The sequence below is a fragment of the Onychomys torridus genome, chromosome 3, assembly GCF_903995425.1.
Source record: "Onychomys torridus chromosome 3, mOncTor1.1, whole genome shotgun sequence".
NCBI classification, from domain to species: domain Eukaryota; kingdom Metazoa; phylum Chordata; class Mammalia; order Rodentia; family Cricetidae; genus Onychomys; species Onychomys torridus.
The window spans coordinates 131,546,748-131,570,377 of record NC_050445.1 but is presented as its reverse complement, the minus strand read 5'-3'; the positions used below and the strand labels follow the sequence as shown (position 1 = coordinate 131,570,377).

The window sequence follows — 23,630 nt, the reverse complement described above, 5'->3', positions numbered from 1 at the left end:
CAGATGCTCAGTCTCCTCTAGGACCCCAGCAGGTGTGAGGTGTGGGTGTGACTTTCTTGGCACGGTCTGATAAGGAAGGGCTTGGACCCTAGCTCTCCTGTTCCTTCCTCCCAGCCAGAAACAGTTAATTGCCAGCTCCGGGCTGCCTCCAGCCCAACCCTAATCGGCACACGATCTCGGGAGTCTGTGCTGCCGGGCTGAAGGGTTCCAGGCCAGGGCTGTGTGGAGCAAAGAGAGCATTCTTCCAAGATAATGATTAAGCTGAACAGCACTTGGCAAGGGCACAGGTTGCTAAGCTAGGAAGGTGAACCCTATTCACACCTCAGCCAGGCTGTGGCGGCGAGAACTAGATAGAGGAGGCAGAGCCCAGAGGCCCAGGGGCTCCCAGGCACCCTCGACAGCCTCCTGCGTGTGAGAAGCATCCGGAGCATCTCAGATCCAGAGGAATCTTTGCAGTCTGCCCCTCTGGGACTCTGCTCACACCTCTGGCACCATGAAGCTCCAGGTATTCTGGACTGGGCTGGAGTACACCTGCCGGCTCTTGGGTATCACCACTGCTGCAGGTAAGATCCCACCTAATCTACCACCTCCTTGTTCAGAGGCCCAACAGGGAAAGTTACTAGAGAAATGGTTTCTGGTCAGGACATGGTGGGCACATCTGGCAACATCTGCCCTTCTGTTTCTCTTTGAAGACTCTCAGAAACCCTGTACTGTGGGAAAGTGGCAGGTGCAGAGCAAGCCTTAAGCAGGTGAAGAAGAGTGAGACGCAGTGTGGGAACCTTCAGCATCCTACAATGAGCTAAGGGCTCTGCCCCCTGCCCTCAGAGGGTTATGAGGATAGCAGGTTGAGATGAGGACTGGAGGTGAAGGTATAAAGGGCTGGAAAACTGTGAGAATTGTACCATCACGCAGTTACAAACATGTCAGCTAAGCTCACCTTGCTATGTTCAACAAGAGGCCTATCCAGTCAGAGAGAATTCCCATTGACAGGGAAGCTCTGTCCTAGGAGATGTACTGAGTATGAAGATGACAGGCTTTCCCCCACACCCTGCTGACATATGCACTGTTGAAAACCAGCCCCTTTGCTATGAACCATCTACATACAGGAGCATTGGCATGGGACTCAGGGGACTGGAAATCACCTGAGCTTCTCAGTTAACTGGGATTTCAGATGGTTAGTAAAGAGTTGACTTCTGACCCTATCCTGACCATCAGTCTGAAAAGGGGAGAACTATGCTGAGGAACTGAATAGCAGTGTTCTGAGCCCTTAGCTCTGGACTCCAGGTTCCTTGCGGGGAAAAGAAGAGATACACATTAAATCCTTCTCTGCATCTGGACAAAACCTTTCTCAAGATTCTCTCCCAACTGGAAGGCTCCTCCAGTTCAAAACAAAGCCCCGTGAGCCAAGCCTCAGGCCTCTCATGCATGTACACCCTTGGTCCAGCCCTGTGGAGCATTGAAACTGTGCTTCCTGATCATTGTGGTGATGGATCTACTGACCAAGAGTTCTAGCAGATGCAGTGATTAGTGAAAGAACATGTGGATAGAGGTTCTTGGTAGATGCCCTTGTGATATACCCCAGTGTCAGTGGGGATCCAGATCATTCTTAGGATAGTAGGTGGGGTTCATTGTCAACCAGCTGTTGGGCTCATCTGGCACCAGGGTTATGAGTCACAGTAGGCAAGGTCAAATTCCAGTCCTCCTGCTATGTGATGGAGCAAATGAACTCAGATTGGAGCCATGCCCTTGCCAAGGTCACACAAGAAGTTGGAGCATCAATAGCCTGAAACATTTGTTCCCGGATTTTTCCAACAGCGCTGGACAAAGCCCTCCCTGACTCCCTAGGCAAAAGAATTGATCTGCTCAGACCTGTGTGGATAGGTCTGGTGGATGAGCCAGATCTAGCTTCCTTCAGAACCACAACTCCTCTTATGATCACAATTTAATGATCACAAAGGCCCCAAGGTAATCCTAAATACATCTCCACTGTGAGAGTGTGAGTTATTATCCACCCTTCTCCCCTCCAAGTCTATTGTGCTCCCTTTGCACCTTGAGTTTTAAATACATACATTGTATCCTTCGGGCTACCAGGAATCTCACATCTAGAATGCAGTCATACTTCACACAGAGCTACTACCTCCATCCTGCCAGGATGCTGCTTAAGATGCACATATCTGTCCTTCTAATAGATTAGTGAGTTTAATTTATCTCAACTAAAGGGGGCCTTTCACTCCACACCCCTCAGCACATGTGCACACCAGGGCATATTGCACATCTTAACCACAACCTTCATCTCTGCGAAGAAGCTGCTGCTAATGCTGAAGATGGACCTCCTGCTTGGCTTTGATACAAGATCCAGACTAAAAATAGGTCGCAGTTATCTTTAGGGCCAAGCTTTCAAAGAATAGCCCTTGGGCTCTCCAGAGTGCTGGAGAAAGTGAAAAGCTAGAGAGGGTTATGGTGCTCTCTGGCAGAGATCTTAGGTTTCTCCTAACTTCACTGGCTTCGGGCCTCTGTCCAGCACATAAGATTTGCAAATTCTTCATTCCCTTAAGCCTCTTTTGTTGAAATCCTCTGTTGAAAAGTCCAGGCCCCATTGTAGGAACATTGCTGCTAAAGGGGAAATGAGAATTGAAATAGAGATTGGCATTTTGCAGAAATCCATATGAGGTGCCTCTATGTACATAGACAACGTGGATTGTCCAGATGCCAGGCAGAGATATGAAGAAAGCCTCCCAGTGTGTCACCTCCAGAGACTGTGCAGATCTTGGGAGGTGGCAGCCTCTGTCCCAAAAGCCCCCTTTGTGGACCTGGAGACAGGCTCGGGGCTTTCAGGCTCCGGGTGCTCTCACGACACAGCAATCCTGTAGCTGTGGTTGAGTGAGGCCCTGCAGAGAGGCCTGCTCACTATACTGTTTCTTCCACCTGACTCCCTTAATGAGGCATCATGGGTTTTGCTGCTGACACAGAGCTCAAGCTCTGTACTCTAAGTGGTTTCCAGGACAGACATTACAGCCACCCCAGAGCAAACAAGCCACCGAGACAGACAGTACCTAACCAGAGTATTTTCAAAACGAGAAAACCCTACCCCTTGGAACTGTCACATGATTTCTTAATCATTACACACACACACCCTACTCTAACATGATTTTACAGAGTATTTTCCTGGCCTTGTAGGCTATAGGGGCATGAAGGCTGTGTATGCAGTGTGTGAATGTGTGTGTGACCTCTAAGTACTCCTGTTGCCAAGATGTGCTGTAAGACCCTGCCCACAAAGCAGACACACTAAGAAACTGTGCATGGACCAAGAGGCCCTGCCCACCCTGTGCAGATGTGGGAACATCTGTGTATCTGTCTCTGAAAGCAAACTCTCTCTGCATTCTCCTGAAACGTGGCAAACATATCCTGTTTGAGAACTGGAGACACAGTGGAGGTGATACCTTATAAACAGTTCTGTTTGGGTTGGTTGGGATTTTGTTTTGAGGCAGGCCCTATGTTTATCTTAGGCTAGCCTCAAATTTACCACCTTCCTATCTTAGTCTCTGGGATGTGGACCATCTCACCCATGGTGTGATTACTTTTAATACAAGCTGGGCATCAGAAAGGACCTGATCGATAGATACTAAGTGGGCAGGACTCAGCAGGGCAGGGCACTCATCTACCTCATGAGAAATGGCTGTCTAATAAGATTAGGTCCCAGAGTTTGGACAGAAAGGCAGACCTATTCACCTTTGCGCACTTATTCTCAGGGAAATCTCCAGCGACTCTTCATGTCTTCTCAGCCCTGAACAGGCTGGAAAAGGAGAAGCACTCCCCAGGCAATGCACAGATGCCTTGCCCAGTCCCCACAACATGGAGTCAAGGGAAAGACAGGAATCCTGTCTTTGGGCCTGTATCTGGGAAGGAAGTTCTTTTCTTGGCTGTCAACACACACAAACGGGCATGGACTTTCCCAAGAGTGTTCTGTCCCCTGGGAGAAGGGGGATGCCGTCCTCCATACTTGCTAGGGCCTCCCAACCTATCTCAGAACAAAAGGTTTATGTTAAAAGTTTATCCACTCACCCTCACCTCCATCCCCACCCACTCCCACCCAGACCCTCAACCATCCCCCACCGAACCTTCCACTCCCCACTTCGGACCCCCAAATGCACATGTGCCCCCATTCGTATCTCTATTTGAACCCTCTAATCTCTGGGTAGTGGTAGTTGGAGTCTTCATAATGGACCAAGCTCTGTGCTACTTGTCTTCAGTGCAAAATCCCATCCTCTGTAGTATCCATTAAGGCCTCACTGTGCTCATCATCCTAACATTGGGGGAAATGAAGACTTGGTGAATTGAAGCACTCTGTTCAAGCTTTCCTCCAAGGAAGCAGGAAGGCAGAGTCCAACTGATGGGACCCCACTTTTAACCAGCGTCCTTTGCCTAAATCAGGATTAAAGTGTGATTCGGGAAATGGAACAGGAAAAGTCAGGCACCGCCGCTCAGAACAGGCACCAGAGACTGAGTGGAGAATCTGAAGAACTTATGCATACTGGCAGACTCGGGAGTAAACTCCCCAAAAGTCCAATTGTCCAGCTGCAGTTACCTGGGATATAGCTAAGCAGTGCAGCATTATTCTTGACTTTTCTCTTCATTGGCAGATTTCAGTTTTACAAGTAGCTGCAATTCAAGATAAGGCATTGTAGTTGTATTTCCCAACCAATTTTAGTCTTCTATCTCTGTATTTAATGACTCTAAGAAAATGTAGGAAAAAATAAACACAACAGTAGAGAGGTCCAGTCATAGCCCCTCCACTGTCTACTCTTATGACCCTACTTTGGGTCAGTCCTGACTGCACAGGTGTGACTAGATTGCAGCAAATAATACAGTCAAGTACACTAAGTCCTTCCTGAAGCTGAAGACACTAGTATTTAAGCTATCTGCTGGTTCTCCATCTGAATAATCTGCATGCATGATTCATCTGGTCACCCCAAATATCTCCAGCTGAGTCCATTCTTGGGCTCTGTGTGCATATCTTTTCAGAAAGGCAAATCATAGTAGAATCACTTAGATGTCCAGATGTATATATTAGCAAACTTCAGTTTTATTATCTTGCCTATACCTGTGAATGCCTGAAGACTGTAGTGCTGAATTATTGGGGAAACTGAGGCTTACTATTCAGCTGGCATGTCAGAAGTCCAGTCTACCCAGGCACACAGCAGCGATACAAGGCCTTCTAAGGACTGGACATAGCAGAACAACCAAAGGACTGAGGACATAGCCAAGCAAAGCTATTGTGGGCAACTTGCTAGTCAAACTAATGTCCTGTTTCTTCCAAATCAAGTGCTTGGAGTCAATCTGGGCATCACTTAGGGCTTGTTTTATTTGTTTGTGACCCATTAACCTGCTTCTCTATTTAATAGACATAGCCACATTCTAAATAGCAGCATTCCTTACCACATATCCTTCAAATATACAAATGACTTACAAATATTTATCAGGACAAAAGCAGCATTTAAGTCCCAAGTGTTCTCTTTTATTTTTTTTTTTCAAAACAGGGTTTCTCTGTGTAGCTTTGGAGCCTTTCCTGGGACTCACTCTGTAGCCCAGGCTGGCCTCGAACTCACATAGATCACCTAGCTCTGTCTCTCAAGTGCTGGGATTAAAGGCACATGCCATCACCGCCCAGCCCAGGTGTTCTCGTTTCTTAATGTGTACAACAAGGTTTATGCTAAAAGTTTATCCACTCAGTCTCAGTCAAAGCATTAAAAAAAAAAAGTAAATGTTTTCTAAGTAACTGTCTAGGGCCTTGCATGCTAATTTCTTTTTTTTTTTTTTATTTTGTCTATTTGTTTACTCTTATTGTATGAATGTTTAGATTTACATATATGTCTGTTCATCACATGTGTGTCTGGTCCCTGTGGAGGTCAGAAAAGGGTATCAGATGCCCAGAACAGAAATGGAGGCCGTAAGGCACTGTGTGCATGTTGCTGGGAACCCAAACCCTGGTTCTCTGCTGGAGCTGCCAGTGCTCCTAGCTGCCAACCTCCCCACCTCCACTGCATGCTAATTGCAACCATCTTTAAATGCAGATCTGCATGACCACCTCCTGCCATTAAAGAAATCATGTACTCCAACATGTCTGCAGGCAATTTTTGTCCCAGTGAGGTTAAAATGTGTTTCTGGTTTTTCCCAATGAACCCTTTTTTTCTTTTCTGGTCTGATAGTCTTGATGAATATTCTTCCTGCCTCTTCCCCTCTCTCCTGCCTCTCAACAGACTTTCTTCACACCTGTGTCTTCCTTTTTAGATTTAGAATTGGAACCTGGAAAGCTACTTATGATTCATTTCCTCTACAGAAGTTTGCTTTTTCCATCTTATGCAATATGTCCCCATACATGAAGGAGCCAAGACCTCCACCCCAGGCACTGAGTGTGATCTGACCAGGGAAGCAGCTAGTAAACACATCCCACCACCTCATGCACACTTCTGTGACCTGTACCACCCCTTCCCACATAAACTCTTTAAGCTGCAGTCACCTGTCTGCAGAGCAGGGACAACCATTGGCTCTACCTGAAGACTTAGGTGAAGCAACCACTCAGAAGGAAAACCGCTGCCATCAATTTGAGTTCAGAGCAGGTCGATTCCAGAAGCCTGTTGAGGAAACAAGGTCTGTGAACAGGGAGCCCCTCTTGAAGGATGAAAAGGAATCACATGAAAGAAGCAAGGCAAGTGACTCAGGAGACTTGGACGGAGGGCATGGGTGAGCTCTAAAAGGCCTGATCCAGTTGTACACGTCCCATCACATCTTGAGCTGGGGTGGTGGCAGGTTTTGAGACAGGATCTCACTCTGTAGTCCAGGGTGTCCTGGAACTCACTATGTAGCTTGAGCTGGACTTGAATTTCTGGCAATCACACTTGTGTGCTGGGAGGTGTAACCACCACCTCCCACCTCCGCCCATGTGCAGTGTGCAAACCAGAAAGAGGAGGGTGGCCCTGATCTGTTTGTCATGGGCTTGCAGTTTTTTTTTTATCCCCTTTATATTCATTGCATGAAATGATGGTTTCATCATAACATTTATACACACACACACACACACACACACACACACACACACATACATATATATATCTTATACTTTTTCCATATCCATCTGCCTATTAGCCTCTCTTGTCTTCCCCTCTCTATCCTCATTGAACCCCTACATTTTTGTGGTGTGGAGGGGTGTCTGTGTCTGTGTCTGTGTGCCTGTGTCTGTGTGATCCCCCATATGAAAATGTATTTCTCTTTTTAAGCCTGGTTTATTTAACTTAACATTATAGTCTCCAACAAATGACACAGGTAATTCTTCTTTGAGACTAAAAAGCCATGTGTAATTGTACCACATTTTCTTTATCTGTTCATCTATGGATGGATATCTAGAGTGATTTCATATCTTGACTTCTGTGAGTAGTTCAGTAATAAGCATGCGTGGACAGGCACCTCTGTGAAATGATAACTTAGTTTCTTTGAGTGTCTTTGAATGTAGATCCAGCAGTGGTATATCTGAATAGATACATGGTGTTCTATTTGGGGTTTTTGGAGGAATTTCCACATTAATCTCAACAATGGCTCTACTGGCTTACATCTCTGTGGTGGTTTGAATAGGAATGGCCCCCATGGACTGAAGTATTTAAATGCTTGGCCTGTAGGAAGTGGCATTATTAGGAGGAGTGGCCTTGTTGGAGGAAGTGTGTCACTGTGGGGGCAGGCTTTAAGGTCTCATATGCTCAAGCTATGCCCATTATAGTAGACAGGTCACTGCCTGCTGCCTACACGTCAAGATGTAGAACTCTGAGCTCCTTCTCCAGCACCATGTCCGCCTGCATGCTGCCATGCTTCTCTCCATAACAATAATGGACAAAACCTCTGAAACAATCATGAAATGCTTTTCTTTATGAGAGTTGCTATCATGGTGTCTCCTCACAGCAATAGAAGCCATAAGATAATCCCCATTGGCAGCACATAAGCATTCCTCTTTCCCCACATCCTCATCAACATGTCTTTGCTTCCTTGATGATGGATATTCTCTCCGCGATGAGATAGAATCTTCATGTGGTGTGGATTTGCACTTCCTGAACTGACTGTTTCTTCAGCTGTCTGAACAAAGCAGGTTTGCAGCTGCACACCAGCCCCCAAGGTAGAGGAGAGAGAGCATAGAAAGCCTTGTGATAGATAAGGTGAAGGTCAGATGAAGATGTCCATGCTGTGGATTCACAATCATTATTTTCCAGCACTAAGAAAATTGTCCTTCAGAAGAGCAAATAGACACATTTGTCTTCTAACAAATAAATAAATAAGAAATATATACACTGTAGGTATTCCTAGCAAAGGCCAAGAAGAAAGTATTTTCTGAGTCCTCACAAGGAAGATGGTGTTCTAATGGAAGACAATTTCCTCAGTAGTATACAGGATCTCACACAGAGGTCTTATCTCCAAAAACTGATGTATCAGCTCAGATACCTTCATGGGAGAACTCTGCCAACATTTAATGAAGACAAAATATGCGTTCCAGGTGAACTCCTACAGAAATTTGAAAGGAGGGAGTGACTTCCAACTCATTTTATAGAATTGGCATTTACAATGTGACAACTAATCTCAGTTGTCAGCTTGACACACCTGGGAAGAAGGAACCTCAATTGAGGAAGTACCTCCATCAGACTGGCCTATGGAAATGTCTGTGGGGGCATTTTTGTTTGTTTGTTTGTTTGGTTGGTTTGGTTTGGTTTTGGTTTTTTGAGGGTTTCTCTGTGTAGCCAAGGTTGTCCTGGAACTCACTCTGTAGACCAGGCTGGCCTAGAACTCAAGAGATCCACCTGCCTCTGCCTCCCGAGTGCTGGGATTAAAAGTGAGCACCACCACTGCCTGACTTTGGGAGGCATTTTCTTGATTATTGACTGACGTAGGAGAATACAGCCCACTGTGGGTAGTGCCATCCCTGGGCGGATGGGCTTGGGCTGTATGAAAAATATAGCTGAAAATGAGCCTAAAAGCAAGCCAGTAAACAGCCTTCCTCTGTGGTCCCTGCTTCACTCTCTGCCTTACCGTCTCTCAGCAATGCTATGTAAGCTGTAAGATGAAATCAGCCCCTTCCTCCCCTCAAGTTTCTTTTGGGTCTTGCTTTTGAAACATCACCTGAAATCAAACCAGAACAACATGGACACCAAAATTAAAGATGTTATGAGAAAACTAGAGACCAAATCCCTGCATCAGCACAGAAGCAACCATCTGAACAACTATTGCAAGCAAAATAAAAATATATGAGAAGGGTGATATGCCACAACCAAGTGAAACTTGCTGTAGAAATGCAGATTGTTTTAACCTTTAAATCATCAATTTATACTTGGCCATCTGTTATTTGTGCTGCCTCTGTTAATTCTTAGGAGTTCTTTTTTATGGGTATTATATCTTTGAGAATTTCCTAAGTGTTTTGGTTATATTCCCACCCCTAACTCTTCTCAGAGCTACTGCCCTATCCCTTCCCATACAACCATGTGTGCCCCCCACCAATTTGCACTCCCTAAATTGTTCACATATTTATAGCCTTCCTTCTGTTGGAGCATTGTTGACTTACCAGGGGCTACACTTTAGAGCAAAGTGACCTTTCTCCCAGAAACTAAGAAGTGTCAAGAAATCCTGGGCTAGAGGTGGAACTACATGCTCAAGTTCCCTCTGCATGCTGGAATTTGGGGGTGCTTTGGGCTTGTGCATGGTGTCACAACTGCCATGAATTCATACATGTAGCTATCCTGCTGTGTGCAGAAAAACTGTTTTCTTATCGTCATCCAGCAGATCTGGCTCTTGCACTTTCTGGCAGTTCTACATTGATCCTCAAGCCTTTAGAGGAGGGGTTGTGGCATATGGGTACATTTAGGGCTAGACATTCTGCAGTCTATTATTCTCTGCACTTTGAAAGTTGTGGATTCCTATGTTGATCATCATCTACTGCAAGCAGAAGCTTCCTTGATGAGGACTGAACTGTTCTTTAATCTGCATTTATAATGATAGGTCATTGGAATTGGTTTAATGCTGTGTCCGTTTATCAAAATAATACTTTTAGGTTATTTCCTAGGGTTAATGATCTCTCTAGACATAGGTTCTTGGCCTGATAATGGTGCCAGGTATGGGTTTTACCTTTTGGAACAGAACTTCAGTCAAATAAAAAAAACATGGTTGGTTACTCCCATGATATTTGTGTCACTATTACATCAGTAAGCATGACTTGCTATTCCTATTGTTATTTTGGACCACAGAGATCACACCTGGGTAAGATTGATGATCACTTTTCTCCTTTGGAAGCATGCGTAGTATCTTCCAGGTGAGCACCACCTTGATTTCTCCACGTTCTGTGTATGACTCAAATATTTGGTCTCTTCAGCAATAGGGTCTTGCCCTCAAGTTTTGGGTTCTGAGAGGTAAACAAGAACACTGGCAATAGAATGTATTATTTGTGAACTTTTGGAACCTCACTGACCAACAACTGCAAAAGAAGTAACCAATTCATGGCACGGGGCTTTGTATTCATTAGCCAGTCATATCTAGTAGGGACATTGTTTATCCACTACAGGATAACTCCATTTGGACTCTTTTTATGTATGCATATAGATGTATTTTAGGAAGCTTCTATAGTAGGTTTCCATACACCTTTTTTGGTAATCTTTCCAGTTTCCCTCTTCTACTCTGCCATCCTTTCCCCCACCACAGTTTATCCCTTTGCTCCATAATTCACCTTTAATCCTTTATATCTATCTTCTCCTCCCCAAAAGCCACTCTCTGTAGGTCATTCCCTGACCCCTGTGTACATTCTATATGAAGCACACACACCTAAAGATTCAAAGCCAATGACCATAAATGAGAGAAACATGCAACATTTGTCTTTCTGGGCCTGGATTACCTCACTCAAAATTATTATTTCCCGCTCTACCCATATTTGTGGATTTCATTATTTTACTTTTCTTACGAGATGGATAATATTCCATTGTCTGAATGCACCACATTTTCATTATCTATTCATCAGTTGATGGACATCTATCCTGTTTCCATTTCCTGACCACTGTGAATAGATTAGCAATGAGCATAAGTGAGCAAGTGTCTCTCTAGTGGGATATAGAACCCAAGAGTGGTATTGCTGAATCCTGTGGTAGATCTATTTTTAGCTTCCTGGTGAATTTCTACACTGATTTCCTTAGTGACTACACCAGATTGCACCCCCAACAGCAGTAAACAAGTGTTCCTCTTTCCTTACATCCATACCAGATCTTGTCGTCACTTATTCTTTAGATCTTAGCCACTCTGACTGGGGTAAGATGAAGTCACAAAGTAGCTTTAATTTGTAATTTCTTGGTGCCTAAGGATATGAACATTTTTTACAACTGTTTCTCAGCCATTCATATTTCATCTTTTGAGAATTCCCTGTTTAGTTCCATGCCCCATTTTCAGTTGTGTTGTTTCCTTAATTTTTAATTTTTGAGTTGTCTATACGTTCTAGACACTAATCCTCTGTCCAATGTATAGCTGGTAAAGAATTTTTCCATTCTGTAGGCTTCCTCTTCAATCTGATGACAGTGCCCTTTGATGTACAGAAACTTTTTATGCTCTTGTGTTCCCAGTTACTAGTTATTGACCTTAATGCCTGCACTGTTATGGTTCTATTCAGAAAGGCCTTTCTTGTGCCAATGAGTCCAAGTGTATTCTCTACTTTCTCTTCTACTCAATTTAAGGTATTAGGTCTTATGTCAAGGTCCTTGATCCATTTGGAGTTGTATTTTGTCAGGATGGGGGATAAAGATGGAATTTCATTCTTCTGCAGAAGCTATCAAGTTTGACTAGCACTAATTGTTTAAGATGCTGTCTCTTCTCCAATTTGTATTATTGGCTTCTTTGTCAAAAATCAGATGGCTGCAAGAAGGTGGGTTTTATGTGAGTCCTCAATTCTATGCCATTGTTTACTGAGTATTTCTAGTATGAATACTATGCTCTTTTTATTATTTTAGCTCTGTAGAATAACTTGAAATCTGGGGTGATGATGCCTCAAGTAGTTTGTTGTTGTTGTTTTGTCAGGATTGTTTTAGTTCTACTTGGTCTTTTGTATTTATATGTGAGATTTAATTTGTTGTTGTTCCCTTTTTCTAATTTCTCTGAAAAACTGAATTGAAATTTTGGTGTGAATTGTGTTGAATCTGTAGATTACTTTTGGTAGGATGGATATTTTCACAATATTGATACTACCAGTCTATGAGAGTGGGAAATCTTTGCATCTTCTAATGTTTTCTTCATTTTTTTCAGCATCTTAAAGTTTTTAATATACAAGTCTTCTGCTTCCTTGGTGAGATATAGTCCAACTCTTTTTATTTTATTTTTTTGTGTGTGGCTAACGTGAATGCTATTGTGTCCTTGATTCCTAGCTCTGTGTGTTTGTCATTTGTATGTAGGGAGGCTATTGTGTTGTGCATTAGCTTTGCAATTAACTTTGCTGAATGTATTTACCACTATAGGAGACTTTTAGTGAAATCTTTAGGGTCATTTATTTATAGAATCATGGCATTTGCAAATAAAGATTATTTGACTTCCTTCTTTCCTAATTATATCCCTTTTATCTCCTTTATTTTTTGTTATTTCTTTAGCTAATGCTTCAAGTACAGTATTGGACAGGAGTGGGGGAAGTGGACATCTATGTCTTTTTCCTGATTTTTACAGAAATACTTGAGTTTTTCTTTATTTAAGATGATGTTGACAATGAGCTTCCTTTATTGTATTGAGACATGTCTCCTGTACTCCTACTTTCTCCAGGACTTTTATCAAAAGAGGGGTGCTGGATTTTATCAGAGACCTTTTCTGCATCAAAAGAGAGATCATGTGGTTACTATTCTTTAGTCTCTGTGTGTGATGGATTATGTTTATGGGTTTGTGTATATTGATTCATCACTGAATCTTTGGGATTAATCAGACTTGATCATGGTGGATAATCTTTTTGATGTGTACTCAAATTCAGTTTGCAAGCATTTTATTGAGAATTTTTGCATCTATGCTCATCAAAAAATACAGGCCTATGATTTTCTTTTTGTTAGCTGCCTAATTTTGGTATCAGAGTAATACTGGCTTTCTAAAGAGAATTTGGAAATGTTTCTTCTTTTTGTATTTTGTGAATAATTTGAGGAATTTTTGTTAGTTCTTTTTTGAAAGTCTGGTAGAATTCTACATTGAGCCCACCTGGCCCTGGACTTTTTTTTAATTTGGAAGATTTTTAATTACTTCTTCTAGCTCATTGGATGTTATAAGTTTACTTAAAGTATTAAGTTCATCTTGATTTAACTTTGGTACATCATATGTATCTAGAAACTCATCCATTCTTTAAAAGATTTTTGTTCAATTTGGTAGAATATAAATTATTAAAGTATGTCTTTATAAGTCTGTGAATTTTCTCAGCTATGTTATAATATCTCCATTTTTCTCTAATTTGATTAAATTGAACTACCCTCTCTCTTTCTTTTGGTTAGTTTGGTTAGTTTTTTAGTTTCTTTTCTTGTAGTTAGTTTGGCCAAAGGTTTGTCAAACTCTTCATTTCATTGATTCTTTGTATTGATCATTTGTTTCATTAAATTTCATCCTGATTTTGATGATCTCTTCCAATCTGCTACTTTGGAGAATTAATTGTCCTTGTTTTCAAAAGCTTCAGTGCATCATTAAGTTAATTGGAGGTCTCTCTAAAATTGCTATGTAGGCACATAATGTTAACAACTTTCTGATGACTGTCTTCAATATGTCCCACAGATTTTCACATGTTGTATTTTCATTAAGTCCTAGACATTTTTCATTTCCTTCTTGATGACTTCCTTCGCCTAATTTTGATTCACTAGTGTGTTGTTTATCTTAAATGAGTTTGTGTGCTCACAGTCATTTCTTCTGTTGTTAGTATCCAGGATCCATGGTTGTCAGATAATACTCAGGATGCGATTTCAGTTTTCCAGTATTTGTTGAGACTTGTTTTGTGTCCTAATGTGAGGTCTATTTTGTAGAAAGTTCCTTGGGCTACTGAGGGGATTCTCTAATCCATAGGGTTCTGGTGCGATGCTCTGTCGGTAGGAATGCTCTGTTGGTAGGAATGTTCTGTCGGTAGACATTATGTCCATTTGATTTATCATGTCACTTACTCCCCAGATCTTCTATTTAGTTTTTTTTTTTTCCCAGATGACTTTTCTATTGGTGAAAGTGAGGTATTGAAATCACCTACTGTTATTCTGTTGGAGTCAATCTGTGATTTTAATTGAATAGTCATTCTTTTATGAAATTGAGAAATATATGTTTATTCAGTGTATCTGTGTTTAGGATCATAATATCCTGCTGTTGGGTTTTTCTTTTAATAAGCATAAACTATCTATCCCTCCTTATCTCTTGTGATTAATTTAGGTTTAAAGTCCATTTTGTCAGATATAATAGCCTGCTTCTTTCTTAGTTCCATTTGCTTGAAATACCCTTCTCCATCCTTTTATAACATGCTGTTTATCAGTAGTCATTAGGTATGTTTCTTGAAGGCCACAAAAACAAAAAAAGCATCTAAAAGCAGAAAAACAAAATCATGCAGCTCTCTGAAAGTTAAAGGCTAGGTGCTTTTCTTCTGAGATCAGAGCAAGTCAAGGATGTCCAGCCTCATCACATAGAGTCAGCACCATGATGGAGCTCCAACCAGCACAGTAATGCAGTGAAGAGAGACAGAATGTACAGCTTGCCAAGGAGACCTGAACAGAGCACAAAGACAACTAGTATGTTAAAGGTACCTCTTTAATGCATGTTACATATTTTATTTTTAAAGAGCTCAAAATAAATCATAGTTCTAAAATGTACATCTTAAAGCAATAAAAACTCTTAAGACAATAGGATAAAATCTCTGTGTAGAGTTAGGCTGAGATTTCTCAGTTCAATACCAAAAGTTTAGTCCACAGGAAAAGAATTAATAAAATTCTTCTGATTGGACTCCATCATAATTTTAAAACATTTCCCTTTTGAAATATACTGCTGGAAGCCCACACAAAATACAACTGATGGCAAACATGAAAAGACATCATTAGTCCTTAGAGAAATGCAAATCCATATCATGAGAAGCCATACACATATATTAGGATGACTGAATCATTGGCAAGGCTATGAAATTCTCAAGTACTAGTATAAACAAAGTGAGGTGTGTTCCCCCACACACACCCCTGTCAGCTATACCAGCCAGGCATAGATTGGCACAAACTATTAATGCACACTACAGAAAAAAAAAAAAACCAAAGTGGAAATAACTGTGTGAATGTAACAAATAGCCAAATATGAGTATATACTATTCAATGCTATTTATCTTAACTCATGGGAAACATAAACTAATCTCTAGTGATAGAAATAGATTGCCAGCTGGTTAGGAGTGGGCCAAGGAAAGAGAAGGTAAAAATCTCACTGATGTGGTACCTGGAAACTTTCCAGATAATTATAATGTCCATTTTCTTCACGTAGTAATGCTTTCATGAGTAAAGACATCTGTGCTTACCAAACTGAACTTTAAACATGTGCTATTTGTTGGAGGCCAAGTATGTCTCACTAAAGCTGTCACTGAAAGTGCATGTGTTATCTTGCTAAAATGATGTCCTCAAACACCTGAAAACCTCTGGGGCATACAGCAGGAAGCCTTAGATGTTCTCACATCCTGCTGAGTAAGCTAGGCAACTCTGTTAATGTTGGCTGCCTATGCTTCCCTGCCTGGAGGCCGGACAGCTGATGACTTATCTAGACTGGCCTTGACTGGGATGACAAGGCAATTCTGTTCCATGGGTTTCTCACATTTCAGTGGGAAGACTGGTGGTGCCAGAGACACAAGAGAGTAGGCCAAGTTCTCAAGTCCATCTTATGTCTCTATTTGCATTGTGTTTAGAAAGTCCCATTGCTCAGAGAAAGTCACATTGTTGAGCCCAGAGTCAGAGAGACACAACTCTCTGCCACAGACAAGGGATGGTGAAATCACAAATGAAGGGTGGGATACCAAGAGGAGCGTAGGGCCAGAGCAATAATTGCAATCTATTCACAGTAACTGTTACCAGCTAAAGCCAAAACAGACACCTCAAATGGCATTTTCCCCTGTGGGTCATATTTAAAGACTCTATTGGGCCCACTAATGTAAGTGGCCAAGAGTTTGCCAAACTTATCCAAGGCCCTAGATTTGCTCCCCAGCGCTGAAACACAGAAAAAGAGGAATGGAAAGAAAAATGATCAGGTACAAAATGGGTGAATCCTGCTGCCATGGGGAAATTCTCCCCAAACAGTCTGATTAGAATTAAACAATAAATACCAAGGTTTCCTTGAAATCTCTTCCAACTGAGTGTCCACACGTTTCTACTACAAATTCAGACCTTTTCCCATGTTGCTTCTCAATTCTGGCTCACCTATGTCCATTGCCTAGACCTGAGCACACAGGGAGCCTCCTGGCCATGCTTGGAATCTTCAACAACGTCCTCTGTGTTAACAAACCTTATTATCTTGGTGAATGTACACCAACTGGTCCAACATCTCTGCTTTGTTCTAGAAAAGGCAAACAGCATGTGTCATGGTGGTGACAGACATTCTGTTTTAATATCTGATGGAGTGTTGTGAGGTACTATAGAACTATGATAAGAGCTAGTCTATCCTTATCAGTCCTCTGAAGAGGAAAGAACATGCCTGTTTTTATATTTTACATCATTAACACATGTACTCACTGTGGGTAAAGAGCCCTTCCTCATTCACTGACGTTGCTCATTAATTTTCCTATTTCAGATCCTTCTTGAAGCTGTGACAGTATAAAGTAGCCCAAAAGTCCCATCCTTCTCAATATGTCTTGTGTATCACCCTCTGTTACTCTGTAGGGGCTCAGAGGGCTCAGACCAACATGGAGTAAATATCACCTTAAATTCACAGTGAGCATCCTTTTCAATTCTGAGTGAGTACTTTCTTGATTATGAGAGCCACTTTCAGAATGAATACTTCCTTAACTCTAGGCTGAGCACCTTCTGGGTTGACTATCTTATGTTTATGGGTACTACACACCAGCTACAAGCTCAGTGATCCCAGCAAGAGAGTGGAACTGAGGCAACTTTCACCCATGGCACAGCACAAAACACATACCCTGGCCTGGGCCTGGATGGCAAGAGTCTTGGAAGCCATCACAGAAAATAGCCAAGAGCCTGAAGGGCTGCTGCCCTTAGTTGAGGCAGTCTCTTGGGCACACAGACAGACAGTGGCTTCTGTGGTGTTCCTGGGGCTCTTCCTGTGGCTTTTGGGGACCACCCAGAAATCTTCCTGCTCTCTTTATGTAGCCACAGCTGTCAGTACACATGGAATAGGTCCTCAGACCTCAGGAAGAAACTCCTGCCTTAGCCAAGTTTGCTCATAGGACAATGCTGTGGAGTGTTACACCCAGACTCTTCCTTCTTCTCTTCCTCTGCAGTGTTAATTGGAGTGGGCACTGAGACCTTCCTCCGGGGACAGTTCAAAAGCCTGGCCTTCTATCTGCTGTGAGTATGTACACCTGTGCTCTCCCTGCCTGCCTGCTCTGTTCTAGCTCACTCCATGGTTATCTACTACTCAGAGTAACCCACTTCCCATACTAATTTCACCTCATCTCAGAGGTGGAGCCACAGAGGCTTCTAAGTTCTGGTTTGAGACGACCTCATAATCAGCCAATATCCTTCCATGCACTCACTCATGCATCCGCCTGCCCTTCTACACATCCACCTGTCCATCACCTACCCATGAATCTGTCTCATCCATACATCCTACCTACTAATGCACCCATGTGCCAGTGCATCTATCCTTTATCAAATCACTCATTACTCATTCATCCAGCCAGCTAGCCAAACACCCACCAACCTTTCCACCTACCCATTCATCCATCTACAGACTTGCCTACTCACTCACACACCTAAACACTTATTCCCCCATCCATCCATCCATCCATCCATCCATCCATCCATCCATCCATCCATCCATATATTCCATCCATCTACCCATAACCCATCCATTCACCCTTTTGTCCACTAACTCTATGTTTCATCTGCCCACACATTCACATATCCAGGAATCTCTATAATCACTTCCTTATTCAGCAAACACCAATAGATAAATAGATAGATAGATACATACATACATACATATTCCCTAGTCATAGATATATATGTTTATATGTAAATATGATCAGGGAATACACACACACACACACACACACACACACACACACACATACATGTATACATACACATATATGTCTGGTAAACATGAATATATGGGGGTGGGAATCATGGTCACTGTGTCAACCCGTGGAGATGCCTGGGAATCAGAGTAGCTGCAAGCAGACAACCTTGATAAATCCAAGGTTGCTCTCCCTCACCTTTTTTTTTTCATCCACAGGTTTACAGGAGTCACCATCTCCGTGTGTGAAGGGACCTACTTTGTGGCACAACTGTTGGCCATCTGCTTCAAGTAAGTAGCCTCCAGAAGTGATCTTTGCAAACTTCCTGTCCCAGCCCCAGATAGATACTTCACCTATGGAGCCATGGCTGAGGTTGCCCTGCTTCTGAGGCCACTGTGAACTGGTTCTCCTTCCAGAAGCATCAAGCTCCAGCCTGGAGAGGTCTTAGATCAGCTCGGCTGAGTCACCGGCTTTCTGCTGTGTTCAGCTGGACAGATCTAGTCAGGACCTGCCTCTAACCAGACTCCCCTGCAAAGCCAGCTCTCCCTACTCCAGGACATTCAGTTTCTGGGACTGTGTCCATGCTGCCCACTACAGGTTGAGGACCCTGCAGTAGGCAGCTTGTGGGGAACAGAGCAGTGTGTAAGAACTGGCTCTTCTAGCATTCACATAGCAAAGGCCCTGCTGCTGGCCAGGCATGGCTCAGTGTGCCATCAGTTGGTAAGGGCTCAGAACCTGGACTGTGGCTAGCAGAGCTCAGATAGTCTGGTCTCCAAATGGTCAGTGAGAGTCAGACCTCAGATTTAGCTAGCTAGACCTTGCACCTTGTGTGTACGGGTGGGAGTGGGGGGGGGGTGGGGAGGACTAGCTGCTTCCTGGGCTCAGCCTTTGGGCAGTAGTGTGCCCATCCCTCTTCTTCCGAATTCTGCCTCAAAGGATGCTCTTTTTTTTTTTTTTTTTTTTTTTTGAGCTGAGGATTGAACCCAGGATCTTGCACTTGCAAGGCAAGCACTATACCACTGAGCTAAATCCCCAACCTGCCTCAGAATTCTCAACATTGCAGGGATGTTTTAGTCTCAGAAGGACCTGTCAGCTTGTATGTGTGCACATATACCACAGACAGACACCAGAGGGCACCAATGAGCTGTACGAGGCAAGGTCTTAGTGCCGGTGGAACCTTCATGCTCTGAGAAAACAGGCATTGTCTTACTTTGAAACTTGGAGACAGGATCCCTGAAGAGATCTGTTCAGCATATTAGGGCTCCGCTTTTACCCTGGTGGTCCCTGTGTGTCAGTAAACAAATGAAGCTTTTCCAGGCCATTTCTGTCCTGTGTCTGACAAGATTCAGTAAGCATGGTACAGCTGAATCTCAGCCTGCTTGTCCTTTGTGCAGTGTCCAGTTCTGACAGTGGTCCCAGGAGGGTACTTCTTGTACTGCACACCATTACTGGTCCATTGAAGACTTCCAAAAAAGCCCTGAGACTTCCATCAACTTTCCTTTCCTGTTGGCCAAAACCACAGCTAAAAACAAGGGCCAGAGAAGCCTGTAGTAACCCCGTGGACCCTCTGGGGTGACTCAAAGAAGTGCTCTAATTACAGGACCCACAGTGAGGACCCTGGGCTTCTGTGGCTCCAACCTCTTTCAGATACTCAGGCAGGAGCTACTGCAGAGATCAGAGACACAGCAGAGCTCAGCCCCAACCTCCCACAGCCTTCTGTGGAGCTGCTTAGTGAAGGGCTCAGCCCCAGGCTCCCACAGTCTTCTGTGGAGCCGGGACTTTCCTGGAATAATTTCTACTAACCTGCTAACCCTAATCCCCTCTCCCAGGTGTCAGCCGGGGTCTCTGGCACACAGAGCAAGGGAGAAGGCCCACTGGCTGGGCTGCTTCCAGAAGTTCCTGGCCTACATGCTACTGTCTGTGGCCTGCTTCCTCCACCCTGTCCTGGTCTGGCATGTGACCATTCCAGGTAGGAGTACCAGGGGTAACGGAAGTATGTGGGCCCTGCACAGATGTGTTCTAAGCATGAGGATCAGGTTCTGCCTCCCAGAGCCCCCACCAGCCCCTCTGCCCTCTCTGACCCAGTATGTGAGACTGACGGTCAGATGTCCACTGTGCTGACCGAGCGGCAGGCACATCCTGAGGTGCAGCCCTCCTAGACACAGCCATCTGGGGGTTGGACCCTTGATGGGACCCTGTGTTGTCTTCTCACTGACCGCTTTCAAAGACTAGGATGGCTAATTCTCAGCCCAGACCCTTCCACACACACCCAAAACCTACCCTTTCAGCTCTAAGCTCCAGACTTTATGGGACCCCCAAACAGCATGTCAGCCTTATCTCCTCTTCCTCCTCCTAGTGCTTTGCCCGATGACTCAATTTCTAACCCCAGAAGTGGCGTCCTCACCTCTGCACTTGTCTCCTCCCTTCTTCTCTACAACCCTCCTCTTAGTTCCTCATTATTTCTATAAGCACTGTACCCCTCCCAAAGACCATCTGAAATACCAAGAAAACCTCCCCAGAGTAAACTGGAGGAGAGTAAGCTGTCTTCTTTTTTAGCGTATATGCCTTGGCCCCTGAAGAAAGTCACTAGAGGATTCACCCTGACATTGAGTGAGCCATAAGCCCTGCCCCTTGAAGAGGCAGACTTAAGATACCCTGGAACTGGCAGACAGGTTCCGGGATTCCCATAGGTGGGCTGTGCTCCTTGTGGGAGACCACAGCAGAGTCTGCAGGGTAGCGCGGATGAGCCACGGCCAGTATTCTCTGTGTTACTGAACATGAGAGATTCACATCTCCCCAAGATTCCTGGGTGGGAACTGAGGAGTCTCCACATTTCTAGGAGTGAGAAGACATCTGACAGATTCAGGAGCCACAGCAGCACACATATCTAGCAAGGCCATTACATGCCTTGTCCCAAGAATCCACCCTGAGAGAGAAGCTAAGCGTAGTGATGGAAGTCAGGCAGTCAGTATCGAGACCAACTCTTGTATGAAGGCAGAACCCTCTTTCTTTGGAACCCTGGCCCCATAGCACAGCACTTATTTTAACCTTTTAGCCTTATCACATCATCATGTCAGCCTGAGTCTGATGTGGATATGTGAAGGCTGGACCTATTGGGGTGCTGATCATGGCTGTACAACATGGAACATACAGAAGTGGCTCTGTGGAGAGAAAGGCTTGCCCAGCTTCTAGTTTTCCTTCATGGCATGTCTGTGCAGTATCTTGACCTCCCAGATCTCTTCTAGGCTCCATGCTAATCATCACTGGCCTGGCCTACTTCCTGCTGAGCAAGCGGAAGAAAAGAAAGGCTGCCCCAGAAGTGCTGGCCCCCACAGACCAGTACACAGACCCTTCCAGCAGCATTGTGAGCACCACAGGTTCTGGGGACACTGAGCAAACGTATACTTTCCATGGGGCCCTCAAGGAGGGGCCTGGCTCATTCTTCATCCACATGAAGAGCATCCTGAAGGGGAACAAGAAGCCACGTGTCCTGCAGCCCCAAGATACCTTAATGGAACTGGCGCTGGAGCCAGCTGACTCCTTGGCCAAGAAGAAGCAGGTACACTTTGAAGACAATGTGGTCAGAATCATCCCGTCCCTCACTGAAGGTCTGGATGACAGTGACAGTGGGCCAGAGGAAACTGCCTCTGACACGACCCCCATCATTCCTCCTCCCTCCCAGACCCCGCTCTTTCTGCCTTCTCTCATGGCCACTGACCTGTTCTGAGCTTCTCAGCTAGAGGTCTACAGATGGATGGACCTGCCAGAGGACTCCTAATAGCCATGGTCCCTGTAGAGAACTCAGGGTATTCATTTGGTCAGCTGCTCTACACATCTCAGTGGAGACTTGAGCTTCAGAACTATGAGATAGTGTACCAAGTCAGATCTGTGGAGACCTCCAGGATGGTTCAAATGAGGCTTTGCCATATGGAATCAACACAGTCTCTTCCTCTGGGCCAGACTGGGGAAAACAGACCATGGCTCCATTCTCCACAAGAATGCAGACCCAATTTGCTAAGCCCCAAAGGAACAGAAGACATCAGCTCAGCTTCCCTTGCACCCATCAAAGGGTTCAGCCTTCAGCAAAGACCCTACGGGGTATTTTGTGTGGGATGCAGCCTACTGGTGCTAATGGTCCAGGGGTGCATCGGCAGTGTAAGCACCTCAACAGAAGGTTCTGGATGAAGTGGCCATGAATCCTGAGCAAAACTGCTCAGGGTAGATATGGAAAAGGATGCTTCAGATCTCAAGTGAGAACAGCCTGGCTGTGGGTTGCATTCTCAGCATACTCTGGGCCTGGGCTGGGCAGCAGGCATTTCAGAATCACCCAGGGAAACAATGCCACTCTGTGCTCACTGCCAGGAAAGCTGGTCAGAAGAGCATCTCTCATTCCAGAAGGATAGCTAAGGGCTTCCTCCCACCCCATCCCCCACTATATGGGCAGTGTTCAGATTCCAAGTAAATGGTGCAAGCTGAAAGAGTCTGAGAGCCTGTAGCAGGAATAACCAGGATGTAGCACAGAGTGTAGGTCAGGACCCAGGGGGACTGCCCCCAGAGAGCCACACAGCCCAGGGAAGTACATCTGCCATGCTTAGGTACCTGGGAACAGGATGAGTGATAAACGGGTGTCTTCTCAAAACAGGAAGGAAGGGGGAAGAGGAAAGAAGGGCAGAAGGGGAAAGGGGAGTGAGCAGGCAGGCATGCTCTCCATCTGGGGGCTCGGCCATCTGGGGACTACCAAGGTGACGGTGAATTTGAGTCAGATATTTCTCAGTAAAAAGATTTGCAACACACCTTTGAGTTCTAAATAGTATGTTTGGTCCACGGGAGTGTTGCTAGGAAGAACTGATGCGTTATTCCTCATAGCTGACCATAGTGCACGAGCAACTGGAAGGAAGGGCCCTATAGTTTGTGTCTGGGACTCACTTCAGGGTTCTCTGAGAGCTGAGTCTCAAAGCACACACTTTATAGATAAGGAAGTCTAGATAAGTAACATGTTGATTGTATAATTTTCAGCACCTATGAGGTAATTTTTTTTTTTTTTTAGAAGTGTGTGAAAATGAGGTGGTGTTGGCCTGGTGCTTAGCACGGCCAGTGTTTCAGATGGGCAGAAGAAGGCTGCTTGTAAGAATGTGTTTGCTCAGACTGTGGGAACAAAGGCAGAAAGCAAGCTAGGAGGCCTGGAGTAGGTAGGCGAGAGCTACTCAACTTATCTTTAGTCAAAAGCTAGACGTCCGATGGGTTACTATGAGCCCTTGACCACAGGGGCACGAAAGCTGTTTCTTTGACTTCCATCAATGAAGGATGTTAGATAGTACAGTCAGGGGAGAACAAAAAATGAAATGTGGGTGTGGGTGGGTGTGTCCCTTTACTACAGGGACCTCATTGTGAGGAAAGAACAAGGAAACGCCAGCATGGA

General features: G+C 44.3%; 1 protein-coding gene across 1 annotated transcript; it reads left to right on the top strand.

Moving 5' to 3' along the window:
• The first annotated feature begins 475 nt into the window (after positions 1–475).
• On the top strand, positions 476–22,070 carry Tmem72 (transmembrane protein 72). The gene is made up of 5 exons (XM_036180230.1): positions 476–563; positions 17,471–17,537; positions 18,430–18,501; positions 20,041–20,180; positions 21,457–22,070. The coding sequence occupies exons 1-5, from the start codon at positions 494–496 to the stop codon at positions 21,936–21,938; spliced, it is 831 nt and encodes a 276-aa protein (XP_036036123.1). The 5' UTR covers positions 476–493; the 3' UTR covers positions 21,939–22,070.
• The last annotated feature ends 1,560 nt before the right edge of the window (positions 22,071–23,630 follow it).